Source organism: Coloeus monedula (assembly GCF_965178545.1).
Source record: "Coloeus monedula genome assembly, chromosome: 8".
NCBI classification, from domain to species: domain Eukaryota; kingdom Metazoa; phylum Chordata; class Aves; order Passeriformes; family Corvidae; genus Coloeus; species Coloeus monedula.
The window spans coordinates 14,566,038-14,580,587 of NC_138788.1; the positions used below are offsets into that span (position 1 = coordinate 14,566,038).

Genomic DNA, 14,550 nt, shown 5'->3' on the forward strand with positions numbered 1-14,550 from the left:
TAACTGAAAATGTTTAGCCCTCCTATGCTCTAACTTCTTGTTATTGCATTTTGCTTCCTGTTAAGCAATGGAGTCAAATAAACAGGTCTTAGGATCTGGCTTCATATATTTAAGGTAAAATGACAAAATTCCCTCAAAATGCAGATTCTGAAAATCAAGTTCCCTTGGCCACAAGAGAGTGGACACAGTACAAAACACAACAGGAGCCACAGTCACAGTAGGATGGACGTACCGTCAAACAACCCATCAGGCTCTGCTCAAATGGTCTCTGGAAGGCTCTGGGATCTCCACACCAGTCCAGGAGCTCTGTTGCTGCATTATGGAAGTTTGCTGGGTTCTGTAAGTGCTGGAAAGGGAAGGCAAAGCAGCATGGTAAATAACATACACAAAGGCTGACATGTTCCTTTCTACACCACATTGTTGCAAAGTCTGGCTCTAGGAACAGCACGTAATTCAAAAGCAAGAGTTTAAATTGCACAGTGAATGCAGAAAATCCTACTTCATTCTTATTAACACTTACACAGTTTTCTGACTTGACTTCATTAGTTAGAGGCAAACTGTAGCTGAAATACCAGAGCTTCCCAAACTCTTTCCTCCACAGCAGCACCTCTCCCACCTGCAAATCATAATGGATTCTACTTGGAAATGAAAACTATCTGAGCCCCAACTAAGGGAAATTTTAGTGTTAGGTTCAATGTCTTTGATGTGTGCTTATGCCCTACTGTTGTGACATGCCAGCACAGCACCTTCCAATAATCAAGATTTCAATCTTTGCTGCTGGCCAATGAGGCAAACATGACAGAGTCAGAAAATGCCAGTGACAGGGAGAAGCACACTCACTATACTGATCCTTCTAGGAGCTTTGGTTTCTGTTGCTCGTGACATAACATCATGAGCAATTAGGGTCATTAGCTTCAAGATCATGAAAAATGGAGGGTTATTTCTTAACCAAAAATGTTTTCACATGCACAGAAGGCACGCAGACATTTCAGAGTGGAACCCTACCTCTCCTGAAGAGGGTGGCAGGATTTGAGAGGGAAAAAAATCTGGTTCTGTTATGAAATTTGCATGGGCAATGGATTTTTTCTGACTATCACATTAATTTCTGTCTTTTTACTGAACAACCAGAAGTCCTGATTTTAGAGGCAGTTAGTAAACTTATCTAATACTATTGTTCACACTGTCATCCCTCACTGTCTACATTGCTGAAGTATTCCAACATTTTAGCAGGAGCAGAGGGACAGCACAGGAAAGAAGGAATTCAATTTTCATCAGTAATACTGCTAGTAAATTCTCCAGTTCTGGTGATGGTAGGTGTTTCAGTGAAAACTCCAGAAACAAGAAGAAAAGAGACTATTTAGGAATTGTTGGGGTTTTTTAAGTAGTGGTTTTCTAATTCTTAGAATTGCTGAGAAAAATATGAAAATAATATGAGTGTTTTATCTGGGAGGCTCAAATCTCAGGGGCATAATTTTAAAAATATATCATTACTTTTAAATCAGTTGCATAATTTGGGAAAACGCAACTGCTCATTTCTAAGTATCTGGATGAACTATAATGTTTCACAACCTTTTTTTTCTCCTTTCATCCCCTCAATGCCTGAGTAGCTGCATATATTAGCATCATGAAAAATGAAGGGGAAAAAAAGAATTCCTCCCTTGCCAGGTTTTCAGGAGTTCCCAGTCTGTGAGTTTTTGGATCACGTTACATTAAATAATTCTTATTCAATGAATGCTCTTGGTCAGAGGCCTTGTTTTAACAAGAGATGACTGACATGCAGGGCACAGATTTTTAAAACAGTAGCAGAATTTGAAAGAGCAGGCAGGCATTGTGCAAAGCAGGTTTCTTACCTCTGCTCTGCCAATATGGGTACAGCTCCCACCACCATCCAGTGAGAACTTTACCTAGGCTGCATTTCAGAATTACATCTCTTTGCTGGCTGATTGTCTAATTGTTGGAGGAATCAAACAATTGTGTTTACAGATTAAAGGCAAGAATCCAAGTGAGTACATGTAAGAAGCCATATTTTAAGGCTTCATGTAAAAAAAAAAAAAAAAAATCCCATGAACAGAGCCAGCAGTTTGGGTTATGAATCTTACAAGTAAAAGGGAAAAGGACGCTTTTTTGAATGCTTCACTTTAACCTCCAGAGAAGTGACTGCCCGACACCAAGTCTCTCAGTGAATACTGCTCCTTCCACAGGCCACTTTGATCTGCAGGGAAAACAGAAGTTGCTTCAAACCCCTCTACGACAGCACATGTAAGCTCTGCTAATATCAAATACACTATTTCCAGAAGGCAAGAGAGGCACATGAGCCGGTGAACAAATTGCACCATACTGAATACCTATTGTACTGATAGGACTCAGGTCACATCTCTCAGAAGGGAAAAAATAACCCAAACCAAAAACCCTTCCACAAAGAAACAACATAAGGAAGAATTCACCGAAAGCTACGCAATTCTGTATGTGAAACAGTTTTTAGTAACTCTTCCCTTCTTGTGGGAAGGGAAATGAATTGAGATCCACTAATCAAAAGCCCTAAGTAAGAGCTACATAATATTTATTTTCACCAGTGTTACTGCTTGCCAGCTACACAAGACATTTTCTACTAAAGCTGGCATCTTCTACTAAAGCTTACAACAAAATTTCCCCATTGAGAAACAGACACTATACCTGAATGAGAACAATTTTTACAGACACAGCCTAACAGATAAAAAGAAGGGTGCACCCTTATCCATACATTTAATTTTCAGTTTAGCACCACATGAGGGTAATTTCTACTTACCATAACACCCCAGAAAAACAGTAATTTTTTTCCCTGAAGTTTCAACATATATTAAACTAGTGCTTTCCTATGGAAGAAAAGTCTCCTACTTGCCTGCGCCAAAGCAGGGGTGACCTCAATGACTTGGTTTTAACTGTTTGTTCTGTAACCCTCCAGCAAGTTATTTCACTGCATTGGAACTGACTCCTGAGGTACACTATCAGAACTCACTTAAATACGGAGGGGATATTGAAATCCTGACTTCTTAAATGCAACTACCTAACTAAAACTTGTTTAGAAACTCACTGGGCAAGATAAGCAATTCTGTTAGTTCCATTACCCACTAAAAAACCCCAAAGAAAACATACGAAAAAGTCACAATATCAGTGGGTTCTGCCTCTGTGGAGTAGATTTGAGTACTTTACAGGATGAGAGAAACAAAGAGAAGATCCAGCATGAACCAAAGCATGAAGGCAGGTGCAACTCTCCTTCCCCCAGTTACATAAAGAAGATGTTCCAAATGCCTATTGTGATTTTTATTTATTGACAACTTGAACACTGTACCTGGAGCAAAAAGCCCCAATGTCATTCACATCCTCAAAACAAAAGGCTTGCCTGAGAAGAATATTACATCTACTGTATTCATCAAACAGGAAATTAAAGAGATGTTCTCAGTTTTCGATCCAAGAACAGAAGTACAAAACAAAGCTTATGCCAGATCCATCCATCAGCTTTGTTGTGAAGCATTTTCCATGCATGGCTCTATCCTCTTCAACTGAAATTATTGGCAGCATTTTGACAGAAGCAAGGCATGTGCCTGAAGAGTCTTGTCTGAAACTGTGCTTCTTGTAAACAAGGGGAAAAAAATCCACCTCATTAGTAGATGATTTAGAAAAAAGTGACAATGAACCAGATCTGGTTATGATACATCTTGGTGTATCTTCAAAGTTATTAGTGAAGGGCCACCTAACAGCACCATGCTTGCAAGCAATCATGTTTTCAGCAAGTGGAGAGGATAAGTATGAATAAAATCTGAAGCAGAAATGAACAAAGCCAATGAACTGAATGAAGCAGTTATTTAGCAGATTGCTTTCAGTATCATTTGCTTTTCAGAAGACTATTAGCGAAACATGACAATTTCTATAATTGAAAAAATTCAGAAAATTTTCCATCTAATCATTTATAAGACCCCAAATCTAATATTCCTTTAGCCTGAATGGGACAGAAATCACAGAAACACTTGATGCATGTGAGCATATCATTGCAGGATCACCAGGTGATGCTCTAAAGGGAGAGTCTGAGTCTCAGTGTCATTTATATTTGATCTTGGAAGGAATCTTTTGTTCTTTGTAGCTCTTCAATTAACAGGCTGCTGTAAGGGAATAGAGAACAGCAAAAGACTTTGCTCTCCATTTTACTATGTCCAAGAAGAGTGAACTATACAAGCAAAGCCCTTTTCTGAGGACTGCTGACATTTGGGCTGGATTCTAGGGAAGATGGGAACATCTACTGCTGCTCGTGACCACCTCTGGCTTAAATGCTCTAATTACATAAAGAACAGACCACCTTTGCAAATTTGTGTGGACACAGAGGCAGAGGATGCAGGTACAATAGGACCCAAGGCCATCAGATTCCACTGCAACTGTCTGTGTGCCCATTTCATGGTTTACTGCTCTGTAGCTGCCTGGAGAGAGGGCAACAACAATCACATTGAGAGTTATACACAACAGCTGATACGTGGCAAATTTTGGTCCCAACACTTCCAAATACAACCACCACTTGAAATTGTTACTCCCTTCCAATCAGTGACCAAAAAGTCTTGATATGCAATAAAAACTCTGCCATGGGCACAAAAATATAAGCTTCATTCCACATATGAATTGAGGCCCCTATGAGGCATATACAGTAAAGAACTTATTATTCAGAAGGATGCTAAAACATAAGTGAGTACTCTCAGTCATCTCACCAACAAAGTGGTGAAAACCACTTCCTGCAGTCCAAGATTCAATATGAGTTTGGAGACTGAAACCAATTATCCACATTGAAACATGGCAAGGACAATGGCCTTGTCTCCTCTAAATATAGAAGTCTGCAACCCATTTGTACACTTGTGTATCTTTGACAGAACAGTCTAGTAAGCAATGCTAGAATATCAGTCAAAATTAAGAACAATTACAGAGGCTTAATATTATCTCACACACATCAAGAAATGCTAACATGACAGCAACGGTATGGAAAGTGAATCATTTAAACATGAAATCCATATGTTCCAGTTTGCTGCTATAGAAAGCAAATGCTGAATTTCAATTTACAAATGACATCTCTGGTGGAGGGTTTTTTCCTCTTTTCTGTGGAATACATCAGACTGAAGGCAGAGACCTAATTTGCCACAACTTAACCTATTCAAAATGAGATGTCATGCAAATAAGTTTTTGAGCAGCAAACTGCTTAACTATGCTAAACAAGCTATTGCTTTTATTTACGTGATGTCGCAGCAAATTATGAAGGCTGACTCAAGTTGTCTGTTTGTTTTGCTGAGTTACGTCTGCTCTGTGTCTCACTCCTTGATTTAATTGAACTGCTGAAGATAATATAACTTATCACGCAGACATTATGCCATGTAGCTAGATTCTAGGTTAATTAACAGTAGCCTACAGTCACTGCATTTCTCACATGGTTAGCCACTTGGACCCTGTCTACTGTCTAGCTTCACTAATCAACGAGTCTGGGAATCTTACATCAGCGACACAGAACACCGGCAACACAGGGAGCTTTTCAGTGCACAGAAAAAGAAAACACAGAGAGATGTAGGTAGCCTTTTCTTCGCTCTGAAGTTAACCCCTTCCTACACACCATGTGGCAAGGCTGCACACTTGGCAAACATTCTGGTCCACCAGTTGGGGAAACTGAATCCAGGGGGCAGCTGCTCTCCTTCAGGACAGAAAGCCCGGGCTGCTGTTCCACAAGCACTGCCAGCTAATGCAAGCACTGGATGCTGCCAGTCCTGGGAGGCTCCTGCCTCCCTCTGTCTTCTCCTGCCTGTGCCTCTGCACAGCACAAGAGGACACATGGCTGCCTGCACGATGAATTAGCCACATTCTACGCTAACAATTTGAGCTGCACTGGCCCTCCAGGATGGCAGGCAGGGCAGGTCCTTGAACCTTAGCACTAGCAGGGGAGACAGCAGCAGTGTGAGCCACTCCATGGAAGGCTCTTCAGGAGCCATGGGAATGGGAACATGTTACATCATTTTTTCATACCAGTACTAGACTGAAAGCTGACCTAAGACTTAGGATACATTTTGTTGGTAATGCTGAGTCTTATGGTAGGTTGTCTCTGTGAGCTTCTTTGCCCAAACATGTACTTCCAGCAGTTTCAGTGCCTCAGACTACACTTGCTGTTCTGACTGTGATCTAACCTCCCAAATGCTGACTTTCAGTCATCACTCACAGGGAGACGTGACTCAAAGAAAGTGTCAGCAAACAAAAGGTAGGGCTGGGAAGATACCAGGTCTCTGCTCTCAGCAGCAGCTTTGGACTAAACGCATCGCGAAACTTCTCCCAAAGGTGGAGCTGTATCATCAGTGTAAGAGGATGACACAGTTAAGTTCACAGCATAAATACTCCTGCCTCACAACACCCTCCTTTTTAAAAAAATAACTTACTGTCCATTATTTCAAGCCAGAGAAATATTTTGTTACTAATATTCCTCATTATTCTCCAAAAACCACAATGCATACAAAGAAAGGCACCAAAAGGAAACATGGATTTTTAGTATTCTGTACATACTTACTCTTGAGATAATCCTGAGACTTCAGCCAAGTTTAGACAACAGGTTCATCTGTGTGCCCTCAAAACTTTCCAGCAGAAAGTTTTTTTTACTTTGTCCAGAATTTCAAAGCATATAAAACACAGTATCAAGCCCATCTTTTCCAAATGATGAGCCAGATATTCAACATGACAAACTTTGCGGTGGCAAGAGGTGGTGGCATTTGAAATGCCCGTGTACAACTCTGAGGTTCACATGACCTGCTTGCTATTTTCAGCTGCAAGCATGCAGGTTTTCAAGCCTTTCTTCACAACAATGGAAATTAAAATTCTCATATGATTGTAAAATCTATGAATTTAATAACAAAAAGCAGCTATCAAAATTTATATACAAAAATAACTATGCTCAAAACTATAAACAGAAATCATAATTCTTTTGGCGCTAAACTGATAATGACTGGTGAAGGAGCTGACCCACTTCTTCATGCCTACGGAATTTTCTAACTCTGGTGTGTATCTCACTCTGACCCTTGAGATGGGATTTGGTAGCCATGTGCTTTGGCAGATTCTGCCAGGCAATTCAGACTGTTTTTTGTCCATCTTAATGCTCATCCAGACCTGCCTGCAATCATGTGTTATGAAAATGCACTACTGTGCTGAAGTGGGGCGAAGAGGGGAGTAGGGAAGAATGGGACCTGGAAAGAGAAAGGGCAGAGAGAACTGAAAGAGATGACATGCCCTTCAACTTAAAAAAACTCAAGAGCAGAATTACTGTGCTCCTGCATATGGGGCAAAGGGCCTTCAGCTCCCAAACGAAAACTAATCACCTCTCTTAAGAATGTAAGTAGGATGCCTGGTCAGACACCCTTGCAGAGCATAACCAAGGGGAGACAAGGCTGGTCTCTATGTGTTACTCAGTGCACAGGTACACTGCTACTGGACCTAAATTTGAGAGCTCACTCAGCACCATAAGACCTCCAACCAGCAGGAGACATTTGCTTTCATACATTGGTTGAAGCTTTTTTACTCTAAACCCTGAGCAAGCTCTGTGAGTGAGCCCAATCATGAACCTGTCTCCTCCTCCTATGCAAAGACCTCTACTTCAGATCCCCATCCACCCAGAACTCTCCCTCTCCCTGGCATGCCCACCACTGGCTGCCAGAGAGCTCCTGTACAGAAATACAGGACACCACTCAGGAATACACTTTAAACATAGAAAATGACATAACCTGAAATAGGTGGTTTCTCTATCTTTATTTTTTTTACAGTCAGCTGTGATTATACACATCTTGCCCTATCCATAAGTAGCCATACTCAGTATGTTAAAAACTCATCTGCAATTAATATTCAAAATAAATGGTCTTTTTCATGAGGATAGAGGGGAGTATTGAGCTATTTTCTGTCTCTTGGGAGTGTGATTCTTGTTTATCTGGATATGGGTATAGATAGTTCAATTCTCTGCAGTCCCTTTCAATATCAAAGATTGCTTTATTTATCAAAAAATTAAAAGGCTCAAGCTGTGCATTTTGTAGTCAGATAATCCCCCCCCCCCCAATTTAGTGTTTGTGAGATTGAGAGATCCCTAATTAATAGAATTATCTTGCACTTATATGGCTCATTCCATCGGAGGCTTTATAAATATTTTATTAGGCTCACATTTTGAGAGGTACTAGATACATTGAGAGTGAGATTAAGACCACGTTAGCCATTCCCACTTATAAAAAACAGAGCACACAGAGTCACCTTTGCCCCCTTTGTCCATTGCAGCTTCTTTTTAAAAATAAAACAGTAAATACTGAGCAAAGACCAGCACCTCTTTATCAGATGTTTTAGCATCAAGAAAATACTGGGCAAGATCACATGCTAAGCAAATGAGAAAAAGAACAAATAAAAAATATGAGCATCACTGAACTGCAAAAAACCCAAGCTGTTCAGTTATGAGCTGTAAGGGAACAAAATCTGTATTAATGCAGATTTTCATAGATGCTTCTCTCATACACTTTTAGTATAAAGTGTGTGTGTAATTCAGTACTGATTTCAGAAAAGGTGAATGCCTGGTAATTGAGCAGCCTGTTCTGCTGTCTGGATCTCCTGTACCATGAGTTTTGCGAGGATGACTACACACCTATATGCATGTGCTGGAGCAAAGGAAAGATACTGCAACCTTGGCTTGTCCATTAGTTTTACAAAAGTGTAAGAAATGGATTTAACATCTGATCCTCAAGAACTATACATAGAAGCCAGAAGAGCTAAAACAAGAATCATTCCTTAACTCTGCTGATCAGAACTGCGACACTATCTTCCTACTCCAAACCATTCAGATCTGCATAACTGCAGTACATTTATGATATACTTTGATAAAACTTTATGTTAAGTAAGGGAACATGCAGCAAATTAAACTTCTTTAGTCATAACCTGCTGTTCCACCCCACCCTCCCCTGCCCAGGAGGAAACTGTGACTTGGGGGTCTGAAGGCTGTGATCAGATCTGACTGAAAATGGAAATGGGGCAGACTAATGGCAGTAACCATCTCTTGATGGTCCAATCTTTGTACCTTCCTTGCCCCCAGCACCTGGACTGCTATTATGTCAGCTGAGAGCAGTGGGAACAGGAGGGTTTACAAAGACTCCAAATAATCAAAGGGGCTGGAATTATTTTTCCTTAAGCATTCACAAACTGATTTTACAGGATAAAAGTCAAAAGACAAAGGTAAAACTGTTTGCTCTTTCTCCAAGGCCATGCTCAGCCATGCAAGGCTTTAAATTTGCAACTACAGCTCAACAGAATTACAAAATCAGTTTGCCTAACCAGTTCACTTGCTCTTCTTGGCAAGTGGAACAACCCATTTTCCATTAGTATCTCCCTACTATACCATGCTAGCATGAGATGTCTCTATGCGACTACAGCAACAATGCTGAACCCTATCATTCCAACAGACATTGCAATGATACAGGAACTTTCTTCTCTAATGCCCTCGTGATATTCAGTCAGAAGTTTCAGTCCTAAATATCTCAACATATCAAGGAGTTAATTTTCTCAAAGTGGTGGCCATACTCTTTCTGTTAGCATATCACTGCACTATTAGAACAATGTTTAATTATTACAATAATATTTACGTAAATTGGTAACAGATTTTATTGTTTAAAATAGGCTTATTTGTTCTAGACTTGCTTACCTGATGTCTTGACAAAAAGAATATCTACTTTCACAATGTGTTTTAGTAGAAGATTAAGTGAAGGACTCAGGCAAAGTGGAGTGTCTATATAAGTATTTCGGCGTTATGAACCATTTCATAATTTGAGGTACATATCACAGCATTATGAAAAGTTTGGGTTGGTGGCTTTCTTTCATGCAGTTCTTGCCTTATCAAGGTATTTTAAGAACATTAAAGAAGTATCACATCATCCCTTTACTGGAAGATTATTGTCAATAGTGAATTCTCTAAAAAAGAAATAACCCCACCCAAGAGTGTAAAGTGAGTTGATGGCAAGGGGGGAAAAAAACCCCACCAACTCCTCTGATTTATGTACAGAATCAACTTCTAAAATTTAATTAAAATAGATACATTTATTAATTTTCTAAATTTCAGGAGAATAAATTCACTGATTTTGAAAAATAACCAATAGTCTTCAGTATACTCAGTTGAACAGCAGCACATTTGTTGGACGTATTTTGTTTTCCAATAATTTTTTTGACTCATTTGAGTAATTTACTTACTTATTGAGCTTTTAATAGCACTTTTAATTAACTGATTCAACCTTTATTATTTTAATCTCTTAATCTATGCAGAGATAAAATCTCAAGGTGACTACTTAAAATGACAACTACACAAACTGATACCCCTGTGGAAGATGTAGAATTCACATGACCTATTCTCACAGGTCCTACCAGCCAGCTAGGCATTACTAAGATATTTGCAAATCAAAAGGAAAAATGCTTCCCCAGACAGTTTTTCATTTACAAAACTGCCCACAGCACCTGCTGTGTGACCTGCCCATGTACAATATGTTACTGTACAGAGGCAAGAAGGAGTGAGCACCAGCAGTGAAGAGACTCTTCCTTCACGAGATGATGCCAGAGGTCTGCACAGCCGAAGGCTCTTGATATTAACAGTACTTCAGCCACTACAACTTTTCTGAGAACACCTGCTTTTACAAACGGTAAAAATGGTAAATGGTCCTTATGTGCAAATGCTCTCTAAGCCATACCTCTACGGATTTGCTGTTGCACTCAATAGTGGCAAGTCGAGTAGCAAACGCATATGCAAGAAGGAAGAGCCAGAAATGGCAGGACATAAGTCAGAGATGTCACCAGCTGTGTCACATTTCCACTAGAGTGTTTGACCCAGCTGCTGACAAAAAGGACTTCCTATGCTCACCTGACACCAAGGTGACATCATAGACTCAACTTACAGATTTCTAGAATTTTCAAATATTCATCCTTATTTACCAAAAGACAATTGTCTTTTGGTAAGTAAGGTAAAACAGGTCAGATTAATTTGTTGCACAGAAAAGAATAAAATTATACTAAATCCTATGGGTACTGGAGGTTTTCTGTGTGAGTTCAAAATGCGCATTTTCCATTTTGAAATGGAAATACTAAGGATACTAGCATGACTAATATTAAGAGTACTAAAACCCCAGTCCTTGAGGACAGGTGCTCCAGTAAAGCAGTAGAACTGGGAATGGGAAAAGTGAACCTGCCACAACTTTACCAATCTGCCTCACAACACGATGGGTTATATTCCACCCACTGGAATCTTGTCAGATAAACAAACCAGACAAATACTGCAAACAACAAGAAAGTGCTTTCTTCCCCTCCCTACCAGAAGTACTTCTAGCAAATTGCCTCTTTGCTCTTTCCCTTGCAGCTTCCCTACCAGGATGAAGGATCTAACAGAGCAGGAATGTTGACTGACAAGTCTCTAAATGGAGTAGAGGAGCCAGGAAAACTGGTCTGCTGACAGTTTTTCCTAAACATACTTAAGTCTAGCAGAGGAATATTCCATCACAGACTGAGCAGAAAAGCAGACAAAGGACTTGCGGCTATAGGCCTCAAAAAAAAAAGATAAAAAAAAATGTAGCTACTAACACAGCATTGATGGACCATTTAACCAATAAACTGTAACACCCGAGGCCCATCAAATGTCTTTTTATGGAAAAGGTCTTTTTCCCCTTAGCCTGGTTATTTCATATTTAGCTGCTAAAACCCCCTGTAACACTTATATAGAATACCAAAAAAAGTATGCTCTAAATAAATGCACTCTTCATAAGAATACTTCTAATTTTCAAAGTTCTTCAAGAATGAAAGTTTCATGAAACTACTGTGGGCAGTTTTGTAAGCATATGCAAATGAAAAAAATGTATGGGAAGCATTTTTCTTTTTATTAAAAAAACTGGTAATTTCATACCAGTCCTTGGTAACCAGTCCAAAATGCACTAAAAATGGTATGTTTAGGACTGCTTAGCATTTACATAAGTCTGCAACAATAACACTGAACAGCAGAAGAATTAGTTCAAACACTTCAGCACTTAAAAACAGTTATGTAAATATACAAAGAATTCTATTTTCCCCTGAATTGCAAGCTACCAAAAACCTAGCTGCTGAATGATGAAAGAAATGGGCTTGCTTGTTTCCAATTTGAGCAAGAAAATATCAACAAAAACACACAGCAATTACAACTTTTAGCATATCTCTCTAAATGGCTGGGTAGGCACTAAAAAGCATTGCTAGGCAGCAATTCAGCAAGCCTTCTGGAAGGAAAGAGGGGAGAGATGTTAATCGGTTTCTGGAAATCAGCTATGTGATGTGTGTCTCCAATTAAGCCGTGATCCAGCATCATTTGATGATACTGCTCAATGTGCCCTGATATACCATGACACAAGCAGCAGAAACAACTTTCTCTGTTCCCACCATGATCTAATACTTTTGACACCAGAGAGCCTTTTCACACTTCCCCTTAACCTGTTACTAACATTTCAGCACAGCTTTTACAGAGCCTAACAACTGTGCTCAGCACGGCAGGAAGATATCACACACTCCTTCTGAAAGGGGTGGCTTCCTTGTAACTTAAATACAGAAAGATTTTTTTCCATCTTCTTCTTTGCAAGAATTTCAGAAGAAACATACAGAAACCTCACAAAACTGCCTGACAAGCAAACAGGCACAAAAGGTAGAAGTCCCTAGATTAAAGTTCTACGTTTTTCAAGTAGACCCATTACAGTAAGAGTAGAGAGATGTTAAACCAACCCACTGTTTTCCCCTGGCATTTGCTTCCATCACCTAACAAAAGCAATGGGCAGCGTCTGGTTAAAGCCACACCTCTGGACTGCTATGAAGAATGCTTTAAGAAACCCAGTCAATTCTTTACTGGGATTTTCTATGCAGCAGAAGCCAAGCTGGCTCCTTTAGAAGGCTGTGCCTGGGCAGCAGGCAGCAAGGAAGCTCTCAAATTCAGCTCCGTGCCTGCCTGAGCCAGCTCCTGCTGCCCCACAGCTTCACGGTGGACATTGTGCCAGAGCCACCTGATCCACGAGCCCTCAGCAGATAAACAGATTATTACTGCAGCCTCAAATATGGCAGGGGATTCCCAGGGGCTATCAGACCTTTGCTTTGCACAAAGGTAATTTTGTGGTTTTGTTTGTATGGACAAAGACTTAAAGAAAAAAGCCTGTGCCCTGAACATCCAGCTCCCTTCAATGTACCCTGAAGAGTCTCCTATGTCATGACAAACTAATTGCACGTGTTAAGGAAAGCCTGTTACTTTGGCTTTTTCCACTGTACATCAAAAAGGCTATGTTTGATTTTAAAGCACACACACTTACAAATACTGAGGGAATCAGCTACAAAGAGACCACACAAGCTGTTCCAGCCTTCCACAGAAGTCTAGGGTTTTTTTAAGCATAAATACACAGCCACCTCTTCAGTTTGCCCTTTCATCTATTCTGAAACACTTCTTAACACACACTTCATTTCCTAACTAGCTGATCATATACAAGTTTTGGGTTTGTAGCTTTAAAGCACTAAAAAAGGTGAAGATAAAACACAACCTTGATCCTGGAACAGAAGTCAGCAAGGATATTGTGGGTGTCTCACAAGTCACAAAGCCGGGAAGAAAGAAGCCTGTCCTGACCCTGTGCTGAAAGCTGATCTAGTTAAAGAGGCACATGGATTACCATTTATAGCATTTCTCAGGGGCTGGAGTGAGGGGCAAGGAGGGCGGCAGACAGCTCTCAGTCTGGCTGCAGGAGCCACTGGCTGCCAGCAGGGTTATAAAACCAGTAGATGCTGGGCACCAAGGAAGGATGGTTTTCCTCCCCGTGTTGCAGTGCACCTTCCACACCACTGCTGTGCTAACCACCCCAAAAGCACATGTGTGCTCAGGAGAACAGCAGCAGTGTTTTTTTCACAGTCTAGGAAAAGAGGATGACAGACGAGACCAGGAAGAAAAGGCAGACGTATTGTTGTCTGACCCTGCAGTTAATCCCAGATTAGGTGAAGATACATTGATACGGCCATGCAAGGTACTGCTTTGCTCCCAAACCCAACATGCACGGAGCAGTGTGTGGGCCAGTTCTCAATGGGTGAACTGGAAATTACTCTTTCTAGTATCAGCCAGCTAATGACCTGTCTCAAAGGACAAGGTAAATGTCCTCAAACTGGAAATATATGACCCTGTGACAGGGAGGTGAGTGTCTTCCAAAGAGGTAAAGTAAGTTTCTGTCCCTTTCTGCACCATGGCAAAGATAACAGCACAAGATTTTGGAACTGTGAAAAAGCAAACAGCAGTTTTGATACTACTTTCTACAACAAAACAATTTTTTTTTTAAACAATCAGTCATTACTCCCCAACAAAACTGCATGTAGTGCCACTCTCACAAAAAAAACCCCTTTCTGAGATATATTTTTGGTGTTCAGCCACTATCTTGGTTAACTACAGTTTTTCATGAGTTGACAACAAGAGTTTTCTTCTTCCTCTCCTCTTCTTTTTTCGGGCCTAAACAGAATGGAGAAACCATG

The 14,550-nt window shown here is 40.3% G+C and overlaps 1 protein-coding gene across 5 annotated transcripts in view; it reads right to left on the reverse strand.

The window, feature by feature from the left end:
- Positions 1-14,550, reverse strand: part of ZMIZ1 (zinc finger MIZ-type containing 1) — a 343,883-nt gene that overhangs the window by 139,587 nt on the left and 189,746 nt on the right. For all 5 annotated transcript variants that reach the window (XM_082286136.1, XM_082286134.1, XM_082286135.1 and 2 more), the window contains exon 5: positions 233-346. In XM_082286136.1, coding sequence (XP_082142262.1) covers positions 233-346 — 114 coding nt within the window. The remainder of the gene's footprint in view (positions 1-232; positions 347-14,550) is intronic.